Below are 13,183 nucleotides of genomic sequence, written 5' to 3'. Positions count from 1 at the left end.
CCCCCCGAAGCAAGAGGGCGAGATAAAGGGCGGGGGGGGCTCTCGATCCATTAGCTGGAGCCGGCCTTGCTCGTGAACCTGCTGCCTCCCCCCCCCCCCGCGCCCCGTCCCGGGTTAGGCAATCGCCCGCTGCGATGTGGCAACCAAGGCGGGGGGGGGGTTCTCTTTTCTTGCCCTGTAAGTGGATTCGGGGGTGCCCAGGAGGGGAGGGGAGAAGGGAGGGAGGGGCGCACCCCCCCCAACGACAATGCTCCGGGCCCGCCCCGTCCGGCGGGAGGCGGGGAGGCTGCCGGGGCGGGTCCTGCGCTCCGGAGAGGCGGTGACTCGGCCTAGGCCCCGGTATAAAAGGGCCGGAGTCCGCGGCGAAGGCAGAGACCCAACCCCGAGCGAACAAGAATCCCCGGAGCGATGCGCAGGATGGCCCCCCTCTGGCTCGCCCTCTGCTGCCTGGCCGCCTGGCCCGCCGGGGGACGCTCGGACAGCGAGGCACCGCCGACCGGTAGGTCCCGCCCCGGGGAACGGGAGAGGGGTGGCCGGGAGGGGGTCGGGGCCCGGGACTCGCCTCCGGAGGACCAGGGGCGCAACTCGGCTCGCGCTTCCTTGCGGCTCCCCTTGCGCAGCCTGGGCAGGGGGCTTCGGGGCCGGCAGGCCACGCCGCCCCCTCCCCGTCCCTCCTTTCCTCCCCCACCCACCCACCCACCCACCCAAAGGGCAGCCCACTCTCTGCCTGCGGGGGCTGCGGGCGAAAGGCGTCCCTGGCTGGTTCCGGGGCGCAACGCCGCCTCCCCGCCCCGGTTCTCTCGGCCCATTTGGGGGTAAAGAAAGCAGCTGGTTCCGCTCTGGGCGGCTGTCGGGCCTTCGGGCCGCTGTTGCTGGTGCTGCGCAGCTTCCCCATTGTGCACTTTGCTTATTTGGAAAAATGGGCCGGTCCTGTCCTCCCCCTCCTCCGTTTTCCCCACTTGTTGGCTCTCGCCTGGCGCCCGGCGGGCGAAAAGAGAGGAAAATCCCTTTTTGTGCTGGTTGTTGAAGCCAAACTGTTGGGCAAAGAGGGCTTGAGAGTCCCTTACGCATCTCTCCGCCAGGCGTAGAACAGAGGCAGCCCCGAAGGAGGCAGGGCAGCTGCAGCGACCCTCTCCCGGGGCTCAAGGGACAGAGGGGCCCCCCAGTTGGCCAGGGGCGGCTCAGGGGCCCCTCCAGCCCCGTCCTCCAGAGAGGGAGCAACGGGGGGGGGGAGGTTCACTGGCTGGGGCACATTTCAGAAGAGGCTGGTGGGTCTGGCCTTGGGCTAAGGAGTGAAGGCTGGAAAGGGCGACTGGGAAGGATGGAGGAGAGCAAGGCCCCGAGCATTCAAGGGACCCCCCCATGGCAGCCAGTGCCAGCCCTGCCAGGCATGGAGACCCCACAGAGGGAGGAACTGAGCACCTCGGGCACCTTCCTCCCAGTGCCGATTGCCTCCCGCCCAGTGAGGGAGAAAGGAGAAAGTCCAGGAGAAGGAGAGCCAGGAACGAGGTTCCCCCTTGGGCTGCTAGACAACCCCCCCCCCCCAAAAAAAGCAGGGTCAGCTCTGCCAAGAGGCCAGGCTGGGAACGGGGTGAGCTCTTGCGATTGTGATGATTTGGGCTGAGAGTCTGTGTCAGTCCTTGGAAACCTCCTCATGAGTAATCCTTCAAATCAAGTTTTGTAGCAAAGCCAGTTTACTTCCGGCTGAATATCTTTGCATTTGGGGAGGGGGGGAATTGGGGGCTGAATGGGCAGAGGGGAGACGGTGGGTGCAGGTCAGGACAAGGAGCTGCATTGCTTTCCTGTCTCCCCGACCTGCTCTCCACACATCCCATCGTCCATGACTCAGCACTGGGGGGGGATGCTTCTGTTCTCCTGGTGGGGGCCTTCCGTTGGTCCAGCCTGAAAGCCCTACTCCCACGAATCTTTGGAAAAGTGTATGGAATGAGCTACAACCAAACCAGGTCATACGTTTGCTTGGACCACAATGAGGTTGATCTCCTTCTCGCTCAGCATGTTGTTCAGCCGGTCGTGAGTTAACTGGGAAACCAAAGTTAAACAAACCATGGCTTATCACAAGAGGTGTGTTTCTGGGCCCAATCCATGGCTGACCTCCTCTTCCTCCTCCTCCTCCTTTTCCAGCCAATGGAAGTGACCAGCCCCCACTAGCACAGTTCCCGGGTGAGTTGTCCCAACACGACGTTATTCCGGATGTGATTTCTCGGGAGTTCCTGCTCCAGAAGATTCAGGAAAAGCTGGGAGAAGGTGAGGCTGAGAAGGGGGGGCGGCGCTTTGGGATGTAGATGACAGACAGACCCAAACCCCGAGGGAGAACCCTCACGCTCGGTCAGACACGGACCCCTTTTGTGGGTCCAGCTAAGCCCAGCATCCTCCAGGCACCCTCATTCTGGAGGGGAGGGGAGCTTGGTGCCCCCCAGGAGGGGCTGAAAGATCTGTGGGGAAAAGCGAAGGGCAGCCCTTGATATCCCCCCACCCTGCAAAGAAAACAACTGAAGAGCAGAAAAGGCAAAGAAGGAGAATTCGATCCAGGAACGAGAGGAGCCTTCTGGGCGCAAACATGGCTGCAGCCAGTAAGTGGCTTGTTCGGAGTTCTCTTGGTTGTCTGAACGCAGCCAATTCTGGCTTAGATGGCAGGATCTGTAGCTCCGGGTCTGGCGGGAATAAGAAATAATAATAAACCCTTTATTATCAAAGTATAACACGTATACAGTGAAATTGGGGCACCCCCTTTATAACCGCTTTCCCCCCTTCCTCCTCGTTTAGACCTCCCCATACTGGTCCATGGGGAGCCCCAACCGGTCCCCCTGCACCCCAGAGGGCGAAGACCCCCTTGCAGGGGGGTGGGCTGCACCCGCAAGCTCCCCCTCTACAAGCTGGAAGAATTCCCACCAGGCCGCCCCTCCCTCGGCAACCTGCAGGCCCTCTGCTCCGTGGGGCGGAAGAAGCCCAGCTACGGGCCCTGGAACCTGCCCCAGACCAGCTTCAGCCACCTGTCGCGCCAGGGGGAGACCCTGAACCAGCTGGAGGCCCAGTTCACCCGCTGCTGTCAGCTGGGCCAGGATCAGAAGCTCTCCTGTGCCTCCAACGAGGTGCGTGTCCCCCCTGCGCCTCTGTGTGTCTGTGCGTTTGTGTCCCTTCCGCAACACTCTGCGAGGGCCTCCTTTCCACCAGGCCCCCATCAAGCCCTCCCGGATGCTCCTGACCAGGCGTTTAAGCACCTGGAACTTTGCTCTTGGCCTTAAAAAAAAGCGACTGAGCTATTCGGGATCTGCGCCTCCTGCTCCCTCTCCCCTCTCGGAGGAAGGGCCAGATCCCTCCAGAGGTCTCACCTGGGGGGCAGAACTGGGGGCCACAGCAGATGTTGGTGAGCTTGAGTGTTGCAACCCGGCTAGGCTGGGTCTGTGGTGCCGAGTTTACACACGCCCGTATCTTTCTGAAGAACGTCTAATTAAAAAAACCACAAAGTGTTTACGAGATTGTGTTTTCCTGGGCTGTGAAGCCAGCTCGGATTTGGTTCGTGCCCGGAACCTTTTAGCCAGGGGTGGGTAACTATCTCTCCCTTAAGAACAGTGGACTTTAACTCCCAGAATTCCTGAGCCAGCTGGCTCGGGAATTCTGGGAGTTGAAATCCACCGTTTACAAGGGAGACATAGTTGCCCGCTCCTGTTTTTGTCTTCCCAGAAGCCACCTTTTAATGCAGATCCTTCCTGGTCCTTCACAGGGGGGGGAGGGCGAGTCTCCCCCCCCTTGCCTGGTGGCTAATCTCTTCCTTGTCCCCCCCCCTCCTTCTCCAGTGGGAAAAAGGCCTGACCCGGTTTTGCAAGCAGGAGTTCTCCATCAAGACACGCCCCTTCCACTGTTGTCGTGTGGGTGCCCGCGAGGGCCGGTTTGCCTGCTTCGCCAGCCAAGCCCCCTTCCCCAACTACGAGGGCGAAGGGGCATCGCTGGACCTGGCCAATCTCACCACCCCCATCCTGGACTCCATCTGCAGCCAAGTGTCCGGCCAGGCCAAGCAGTGAGTAGCTACGTCCCACATCCTCAAGTTCAAAAGATGTCCCAGCTGGGTTGGGGAAGCCAGGAAGAGGTTTTCTCTCCCCCCCTTGGGAGTCTGAGCGCTTAGGAGGCCCTTCTCTGAAGCTCCTCCTCCTCCTCAGGTGGGCTGGACTCTTCTGGCAGGGAGCGATGGGGGTGGTAGTCCAAGCCATCTGGAAGGCAACCTGGAGAGTGAGGGTGCTGGGCTCCGGTGCCATTTATACCATCCGCTTAGGATACAAATAGAAGTTTGTCCATCTGGCAGACCTTCCAGAGCCCCCCAAAGAGCCTTTCAAACAGGCTAATTTATGTGACCTGTTTATATAAATTACTCAGGACAGCAATTAAAGGATTAAATGCAAGAAGTCAGATTTCTTGGCCTGATGCGCCCTCTTGTGGCTCCAATATGAAATGCACCTATGCCCCTTGGCACCAAGCCAGAGAGTTTAGTCTCCAACATTGGGGGCTTGAGAGATTCCAGGGGCTCAAAGACCTCCCCCCCTGCCTCCCCTTCCCTCCTTGCTTTTCAAAACCCTGAGTGGGGGATTTGTGCTGCTCTCCAGGAGGCCCAACCCGGCTTTAGTCCAGAACATCACAGACGCTTGTTGCAAACTGCCCAAGAGTGAACGGACCCTTTGTGCCGAAGAAGTGGTGAGTGACCCATCTGGGCGGCAGGGGGGCAGGTCTTCTCTCCTCAGGGAGGGGGGGCTCCCAAGAGCTTGTTTTCGACCCCAGGCGGGTTGGCCTGGAGCCCTTCAGTGTATCGGAAGCGATGAAGTGAAGCAGCTGCTTTCAAAGGACTGCGTGTGAAGGACCCCCCCAATCCCTACTTCTCCCCCAGAAATCGCAGTTCATCACTGCTTTCTGCGGCTCCCAGAGGCGTGCCTGGAAGGACCCCCAGAACTGCTGTGCCCAGACAGAGGAGGCTGCCCGCAACGACTGCTTCGACCGCAGCTACCTGGGACACGTCTCCCTTCTCCGCCGCCAGCAGGAGGAGGAGGAGGAGGCAGACGTGCTTCCCACCCTGACCATCACCTGAACCCTCCTGGGGCCTGATCCTGCCCTGCTCAAAGCCCCCCCCCCAACCTGTCCCTGCCTCTCCTTCCCTCTGGCTGGTTCCCTCCCCAAATCTGGGGTGGAACCAGGAACCTTCTTGCTCCACTGACTTTATAATCAAAGAGGGCCCGTGGAGACCCTCCCTCCAATGCACTTTATCTCCTTGATAGAAGCCGCAGGCCGGTCACAGCCAGCTGAGCGGGGGAGGGGATTCTGCAGCTCCTTCTGGGCTTTGCTGCTGGAGAGCAGTTGGTGGCCTTTGTAGGAATCTGGGAGGACAGAAACGGGGTCCTGCGTGTGCCCCACAGACCTCCCCTGGCTTGGCCAGCCAGCCCAGGGGACGTCGCTGCCTCCCAATGGGGCTGCTCCAGATCCTTCTCACCTCTCTAGTCCATAGTGGATCCCTGCAGAAGGATCAGCCGTGGCTCGTCTGCTCCATCTAAAGGGATCGACTGGATCTTTAAGATCCAGACTGGGGCAGCTTTGTTTTTTAAAGAGAGGGACAGGAACAGAAGCCCCAAGAACTGGAGGAAGGAACTGATTTATGCCGAGCTTCCAAGCTGCAGCCCCCTCCCCACCGTGCCCGCAGGTCTCCCAAACGAAGAAGGGAAGAAGGGCGCAGCAGTAACCAAGATGGCCCTTGCCAGCCCCAAAGGCGGGCGGTGGTGGCCGGCTGGCGTCTTGCATTCCTGACTGGTGATCGATCCTAAACTCTTCGCTTGTAACAAATGCCTGACTCCTATTGCGAGGAAGGGATGACGTGGTCCCATGCCAGAGGCAGAGGGCTCAATAAATAAACCACTTTTTGAAAAAAAGAACACAACTTTTGTCTGTCCTTTAGTTCCCATTCGCTCCAAAGAAGGAGAACCAGAAATTGGGTAAGGGGGAGGCCGGCTTGGCTGATGGGTGACCCGACAGGTCAGGGAGCAGGTGGCGTCTGCGGACAGAGCCCCTCTGCAGCATCAGGATCCATATTTGGGGGGAGGGGGAATTCCAGGGGATTTCTGTGAGCAGGAAGAGAGGAAATTTCTCTTGAGGATATCACAAGATCCAGTGTTGCTGAGCTCACACTCGGCCTGTTGTTGTTCTCCGGGGGAGGGTTGGGCTTCGGCCAATGGCCGGCGGAGTTTGGACCAGGAATGGTGGGACAGTGAGAGGGATGCAGGCACACCGTCTGGGGTGGGGGAGAAGCTGGCAGCCCCCTCCTTAAAGCACACAGCCCTGCGGTTGGGCCTTGGCAAGCAAAACCCCAAACAGGCAGCGGAATCGGGGGCCCTTTTAACCCTCTACCCTCGGCTGGTTTGGCTGCAAGGAAAGGGGCTTTGGGGTCCAAGGGCCAGGGAAAGGGAGGCCCTTGTGAGGAGTGCGTGTGTCTGATCTTGCTCGAAAGAGAGGAAGCGTTCTGAACAGAGCCCATTTTTTAAAAAGATGCTTTTGGGCGACACTGCTCTCCCCACGGTGCTTTGACCACCACGAAGAGCAAAAATGGGCCATGGAGGTTCCTTTACCTGCTCTGGTGCCCCTTGAGTAGCTCCACCCACTCTTGCCTGGATTTGAGGGTCTCGTAGCCACCAGTCTTCTCCACAATGTATTTAGCAGCAGCATCTTCTCCGGCATCCCCTCCATGGGCTCTTGGCCGTGTCTGTGGCCAGTTAGGGGGCAACTTGGCACCTGCCCCCTACCCTTCTCCCTTTGGGGTAAGGAGGTGGGCTGGAGATGGAGTGGGGGCGAGCTGAGTATTTGGTGGTGGTGGTGGGAACACTGTCTTTTGGTTTCACCCTTCCTGGCTCCGGGCGCTACAAATTTCTGCCTATAGATTGGAGAGTGTAATGGAGGTCTCCTCTGTTGAATTTGTGCTGGGAAGGCATTGCCCCAAACAGTGGGCACGCACAGCCTCCCATGGGGACACCCCCCCCCCATGAAATCTGGCTCTTGAACACGTTGCTGAGTGAGGAGTCCAAAGGCTGAGGTCTTGGCTGCTTCTCCCTCTGGGTTGCTTGGCCTCCCTTTCCAGGAGACGGGGCTTGGAAGCAGCTCAAATGGAGCTCTAATTTTTATGTGTTTTTCCAGGAAGGATCCTGTGAACTGGGAGGGAGGCTGGGAGAGCCCCCTCCTCACAGCAGCTCTGGCTGGCCGGCGCCTCCCTCTGGGGGTCATCGGCCACCAACTGTTGGAGGCAGGGAGGGTCCCCATTGGGTCCCAAGACCCTGAAAGGGGGGACTTTAAACCCCTGGACGTGTGTGTGGGGAACAATATCCTGGCCCCAGAGCATGGAAAATCAGAGTGATCTGCAGGCTAAGCCAACTCTGTGTGGACTGAAGATACTGGCAGAAAAATACATGATCCCATGTCGTTCTTGGTTTTCCCTGTGTTTTCCAGCCTTCTGTCACCTGAATAGAGGCGCTACATGGAAAAAAAAATGCCTCTGACCATATACAGAGTGCTGTGCTTTCCCAGATGCAAACTGCTTCTATTCGGAAAGCCAGCTAATGTCTGGATTAGAGGCTTTTGGAACTGGGCTTTGCCAGAATAATTCCTAGACAGCGGGCAAAAGAGACAGCGAAATCTTCCTTTTGTTCCATAGACTCCAGGGCTGTTTGCAGCAGCAGCCACAGCGAAATACCGTCTCTGTCCCCTCCCCCCGTTTGCAAAAATTTCCCTGATTCTCAGTTTCGGAGCAGAGGCAGTAATTTTTCTTAAATCAAGTCCTCTTGCTTGGTTTCAATTAAACTTATCCTGGATCCTCTGGTCCTGCTTGTTCGGGCTTTCTGGGAGCCTTGTGTTAACCCATAGCTGCTTTCAGGACTTTTACGCAGCAGCAAATTTTGAAATTTCACGCAGAAATATCCCTAGCCAGGAACAGATACTTATTGGCTACAGAATAGAAGCATTTTGTGGCAAGCAATTGATAACCTTTGAGATAATCTCAGGAAGATTTAAACATTTCTCCTAGTGGTATTATAAATCAAGCAGCATTGGGTAACAAGATGAGACGTTATGAAATAGATTAATTGATGTTGTGATAGGCTATTTTAAGGAGCCAGACTCAGGCAGTTAAAAATAGTAGATTAATCCCCCCCCCATTTGTTCTGATAGATGGCAAACTGACAATGGTGTTGTTTTTTTTTAAAGGGCTTCTGAGCAGACACAGAGAGAGACGAGTTTAATTTGTCATTTTGATTTAGCTGGGAAACTTAATTTTCGCATCGCAGATAAAAGAGATGAAACAGAGCTTTGAAATGAGGCGGGTGGGATTTTAAAAATACAGTTGAAGGGGGGGGGCAAATCTCCCTTGGTTTAAAATAACCCTGTGGGGGTATGCATGAAACTGAAAACTAGGCCTGTTCATTGTTGGCGGGTGGGTGAGAAAATCTGGTTTATTTAAGGGGATCTTTTTCATCTTATTGTAAGTTGAAGTGTTATTATAAGATGAAACTGTTAGGAAGATCACAGTTGTTTTAAGCTTGTGCGTGTGAACCTGCAGACTGAATCTGGTTTCCATCCTGTGATTTAAAACGGGATTTTAAAAATCTTTTCTGGGCTGTTTGTGAGCTGCTCCTTAGCTGAGCCATGTGGTGCAGTCAGGGCACCAGCGATGTGGTGAAGGATAGCGGAAGAGGAGACAAAGCTATTTTTGCTTGGTCCCCCTCCCCTTCCTTGCACCCGGATTTGGAGAGTAACCCCCCCATCCCCCCTTGTTTACACGGACCATCCACCCCACCCTCTCCCCCCTTAACAAAGCAGTGCCTGGAACTGCGTCTCTGCTGGGCTTGGCTTCAGAAGTGCAACATTCACTCTTTGCACAAAGTTTTTCCATTTTAGGCTGGCCTCACCACAGTCTCTGCCAGGTCACGATGGATGGAAAGGTGGAGGGGGGGTGGGGGTGGGCTTTTTTCCCAAGCAAGCTGCTAATCTCCCCACCCCACCTCAGTCCTAGCTGCCAAAGGAAGAGAGGCCCTGCAAAGTTCGCTTCGTGCATGTTGTCCCTCTGTGTGTGTTGCTGTTGGTGACTTTCAAAGTGGCCCTTTGACCTGCAAGGAGCCCTCCGTGTCCGTGCGTGGCCAAGCCAGATTATCTAGTCCCCGTCGGCACTTGGAGAAACACTTAACTGCGTGGGTTGATCTAATTTGCTCCAGTTCTGGAGAGGCAATGGCTTGTTTAAACCCAGGAAAGAGAAAATGGCCTGTTTGGCAGCTGGAATTTGGCTGGCCATCCAGGAAAAATGATCAGGAACAGAAAAGTGTTTAAATTAATACGCCCGGGAAATATTTACAGTCACAAACATTTACAGAATAAAACACACCATATACAATTATAAAATCCTAAACTATAAAGCTAGGAATGCTGCTGGTTTTATTTGGCTGTTAAGATGTATTTTGATTTACTTTTTGTTCAGGTTGCTAAACCTCAAGGTTTAGGGTTGAATGCTCTAAAGAAGGATGCAGGGCATAGACAAAAGTGTGCTTGTGGATTCAATTATGTTGTTGGTCAGGTTGTGGGCTGTGTTGTTTCTCTGAGGTTGCTTTTAACAGCCAGCATATTTGAGAGGATAAAAATTCCAAAAAGAGGCTAAACCAGTAACTGACATAATTTAAACCAGCCAGAAAGAGGTAATTTGCAATTTAATAAACGTTCTGGAAAAACAGAGCCTCAGGCCCACAGTTGCTCTGTTAAATCAAAGGTTGCATTTCTACTAAATGTAAATATTAGATCTAATAAATCTCTAGCTGTCTGCGGAAAGAAGCAGGATAAAACAGATGTTTAATTTCATCTGGAAATCAGGAATGTACTTCTCATTTCTTTTTTAATTTTTATTTTCTGGACTTGCTAACCAAAGTGATTTAGCCACCATAGAAAATTAAAATGAAGCTCTTAGGAGGTGTCTGTTCTTTTTTTTTTTTTTTTAATCCCACTCTCTTTAATTTCCTCTTATTGGAGAATAATTGTCCTAGCCATGAAAATTAGGGAGAAAGGGCTGTTTTGTTGTCCTTAGGGGGAAAGAAAAACCCAACAGTGTAGCAATGTTGAAAATTATACATTTTATTATTGTTCCTTTTTAAGAGGATGTTTTCAATAAACTGCTTTGCCTTGAAAGTAAACAGCGAAAGAGGTAACCAAAAACCAGGCCTGAAAAATTCAAAGAAATTCAAGGAAAAGAGGGAAAAAGAAGAAACGAGAGAAGAAAGAAAAAATGGATTTGAGCTGCATCTCATTTACTGCAGACCAAGGGGACATGATTCAATAGGAAATTGGTTTCTTTTACTCTTTGTAGCGCCCAATATTTTCCCAAACAGGCTTCTGGCTTGGTGCCAAAGGGAGTCTGCACATGCTTACAGGGCAGATTGCCTAAATATTATTCCCCAGGGAACATTTTCCTCTCAATAAAAGGGTTGAGTCTGCCTTTCTAAAAAATGAATGGAATTGCCCATTTCTTTGGAAGCCTTTAGGCCCAGGAGTGCAAAAATGCTCCGTGCACATCCACAGGGACTGCGTCAAAATGTTTATGCCTGTGAATGGGTGGCTACCTTAAATATTTTATGTAGGCTTCAAGCTCCTGGTCCCTGGTGTTCTGAGAACGGGCAGACTGGGAAATCTTGAGAGTCCCATCCTGCACTTTGTGCCTGGTGGGGATCAAGCCGCCCCCTCTGAGGGTGCTGACCGCAGGCAGAAAAGTCCGGTTGTCTGAATGGCAAGGAGTGTTTGATTTCTGATCATTCTCACTTTGCCGGAAGGCAAAGCGGCTTTTCTGCTTTGAGAAGAGGCCCCAACCAGGTTGTCAATTGTTGTCCTTCCAAGTTCCCCCAAGTTTTCTGTCTGGATAAAGTAGCTTTGATGTTTATCTTCTCCTCCTCGTTCCTTTAGAAGTGCTGCATAGGAAATGCAAAGTTTAAAGAGGTTTCTGGGGGAATTTGATGCTAAAATAGCCCAGTGAAAAACTCAAGATTGTTATCTGCTCTCCTGCAACCGAGGAGAATGTCTCCCCCCTCCTTGATCCGCACCTACTTTTAGAACAGAGTTCAACTTTTCCCTGGAAATGTGATCTCTTTTCTGCGCTTGAATTCGGGATCTTTTGGGACCCAAGTTCAGGGATCCAGCAAGCAAGCCAATTGGAAGCTGGACCCTGCATACCCTCCCCTGGCTCACACCTGATGCCCCACCACCCACCACAGCAAAGGGAATAAAAATAGAGCCTTCTACGAGAAAAGGCAGGGCTTTCCGTTTTTTTAGCCAAGGAACAAAGCAGACCAAAATAAACTATCTAAGCAACCAGCTCAAATCAGTTGCAAAAACATTTACAAGTCAGCTCTGGGTCTGGTCTCAAAATAAGAGGTGGCAGGGAGCCAGCCAGATGGAGCCCAGGGCATCTGCGCTGGCAGAGCGAGGGATCGGGGCCAAGCACCTGTTTGGCAGGCCGCTGGGTGTGGATCGGTCCCTGACACCCCCATGCAACCCAGGCCACAAAGGGCTGGAGGACGATCGGCCTCTTGCAAGGTCCTGGGCGTCCCATACTCTGAACTAGAGCATGTGCAAAGGGCTCTTCCTTTTCCCCAGAACCGGTTCAGAAGCTGCTGCAGGCTGCCGAAGGGGGCAGCCAGCTGTCAGATAAAGGGGTGCCTTTGTTTGGCGCGAATGCCACCCACGGATACTCTTGGCACCCGGAGCCTAAGCGTAGCCCACTTCTGGCTTCCCATCCGAAGGAAATAGAGATGGGGTGAGTCACCATCCCAGAGGGAATTTGCTAGGCTTTGCCGGCGCCGGACTTTTTTCATGCCAGATCTTGAAGCGGGAGGGAAGGACTAGTGGGTGGGTGCAGATGACCTCTCGGTCCCCTCTGCCCGGAGGCCGAAGCATCGCGATCTGGACTTCTGGCAGGAACGGCCTTTGAGACAACAGGACAGCGGTCAGGAATTTCTTTGGCCACTTCTTGCCTTGAGGCTATTAGAATGGCCATCAAAACCTGGCAAGATTCTGGGGCCCACTGAACCCCTCAGGATGTGTGGTCAGTTTAGGCGGATCACATCATAATTTGGGGTAAAATGAGAGGCTGTGGTGAGCCTCCATCTGTTCCCTCGGCCTCTCTTGTTGAACCTCTGCTCCTATCCAGGTGTTTCTGTCCTTTTGAATTGGATCGCCAGGTATTCCTAAATATTATTATTCAACTTCCGGAAGAGAGCAGATGTGTTTTGATCAGCCTGCCCCCCTCCTTCTCAGCCACCTGTTCCTTTGGGCCCCGACTTCTCCCACAGGCCACTGAGGCTCTGGGGTTTTTTCAACCTTGCAATTATGCGGCAGTGTGTGGGTCACAAGCCACCTCAAAGCTTTTCCAGTTCTCGTCCCTCCCTGCCCACAAGTACGGGTCTGCGTTGCCAAAACTCAGCTGGGCTCCTGCAACAAGGGATTGTGGTGCAGAATCTGGGTGAAGGAGGCTGGGGCAAGGATCGGCTTTATGGCCGGCATAAAACCGGGGAACTTTCACACACCTCAGGGTGTCCCCTTAAAATATTTATCCTTCCGGTAATCAGATGCCCTCCAGAGAGGAAGCTACTCTGAACACGGTTTCAGATGTCCACTTATGGGATCTTTGTTGCCCTCCTGCACTTGGGGGCCTGCAGTTCAGAGGGGAAACAGGGCTGGGAATATTTGAAATTTTGAAAAGGGGGGGGTTGCCCAATTTTTCAGGAGCATCGTGAATGCTGCTTCTGAGCACTGGGCTCCCCCCCCAGGGTGCTGCAGAAGGCAGAGTGGTACAGCTGCTGACTTTCCTCACCCCTATTCCCAAGCCTGAAAGTGGGGGGGGGCTCCTTCTACCTGGCTTCCCTTGCAGACTGGTCCCTTGGCCAGTGAGGGAGCCCCATCCTTTCCCGCCCTGTTTTCCTCCTGGGGAGAATGTGGGGAACATGCCAAGCTCCTCGTTGTGGGGGGGGGGAGCGAAGAAACCACAGCCTGCAGATCTCCAGGGCGCTGAGGGTTTAAGGCAGTCGCTTCTCCACCCTCTGGACAGGGACAAGGACCCCTCGATCCGAAGGTCGCCTGGGGGAGACCTGGAGAACATTGGAGCCTGGCCTGATGAATG

The 13,183-nt window shown here is 54.1% G+C and overlaps 1 protein-coding gene across 1 annotated transcript; it reads left to right on the top strand.

Moving 5' to 3' along the window:
- The first annotated feature begins 340 nt into the window (after window positions 1-340).
- Window positions 341-5,927, top strand: ECM1 (extracellular matrix protein 1). The gene is made up of 6 exons (XM_039363401.1): window positions 341-499; window positions 2,143-2,265; window positions 2,785-3,110; window positions 3,816-4,036; window positions 4,617-4,704; window positions 4,895-5,927. The coding sequence occupies exons 1-6, from the start codon at window positions 409-411 to the stop codon at window positions 5,090-5,092; spliced, it is 1,047 nt and encodes a 348-aa protein (XP_039219335.1). The 5' UTR covers window positions 341-408; the 3' UTR covers window positions 5,093-5,927.
- The last annotated feature ends 7,256 nt before the right edge of the window (window positions 5,928-13,183 follow it).

This window comes from Crotalus tigris, unplaced genomic scaffold (genome assembly GCF_016545835.1).
Source record: "Crotalus tigris isolate CLP2741 ecotype Arizona unplaced genomic scaffold, ASM1654583v1 scf7180000019553.37968852642:3898890, whole genome shotgun sequence".
NCBI classification, from domain to species: Eukaryota; Metazoa; Chordata; class Lepidosauria; order Squamata; family Viperidae; genus Crotalus; species Crotalus tigris.
The sequence above is the reverse complement of the archived record's forward strand: the minus strand, read 5'-3'. Positions and strand labels throughout refer to the sequence as shown.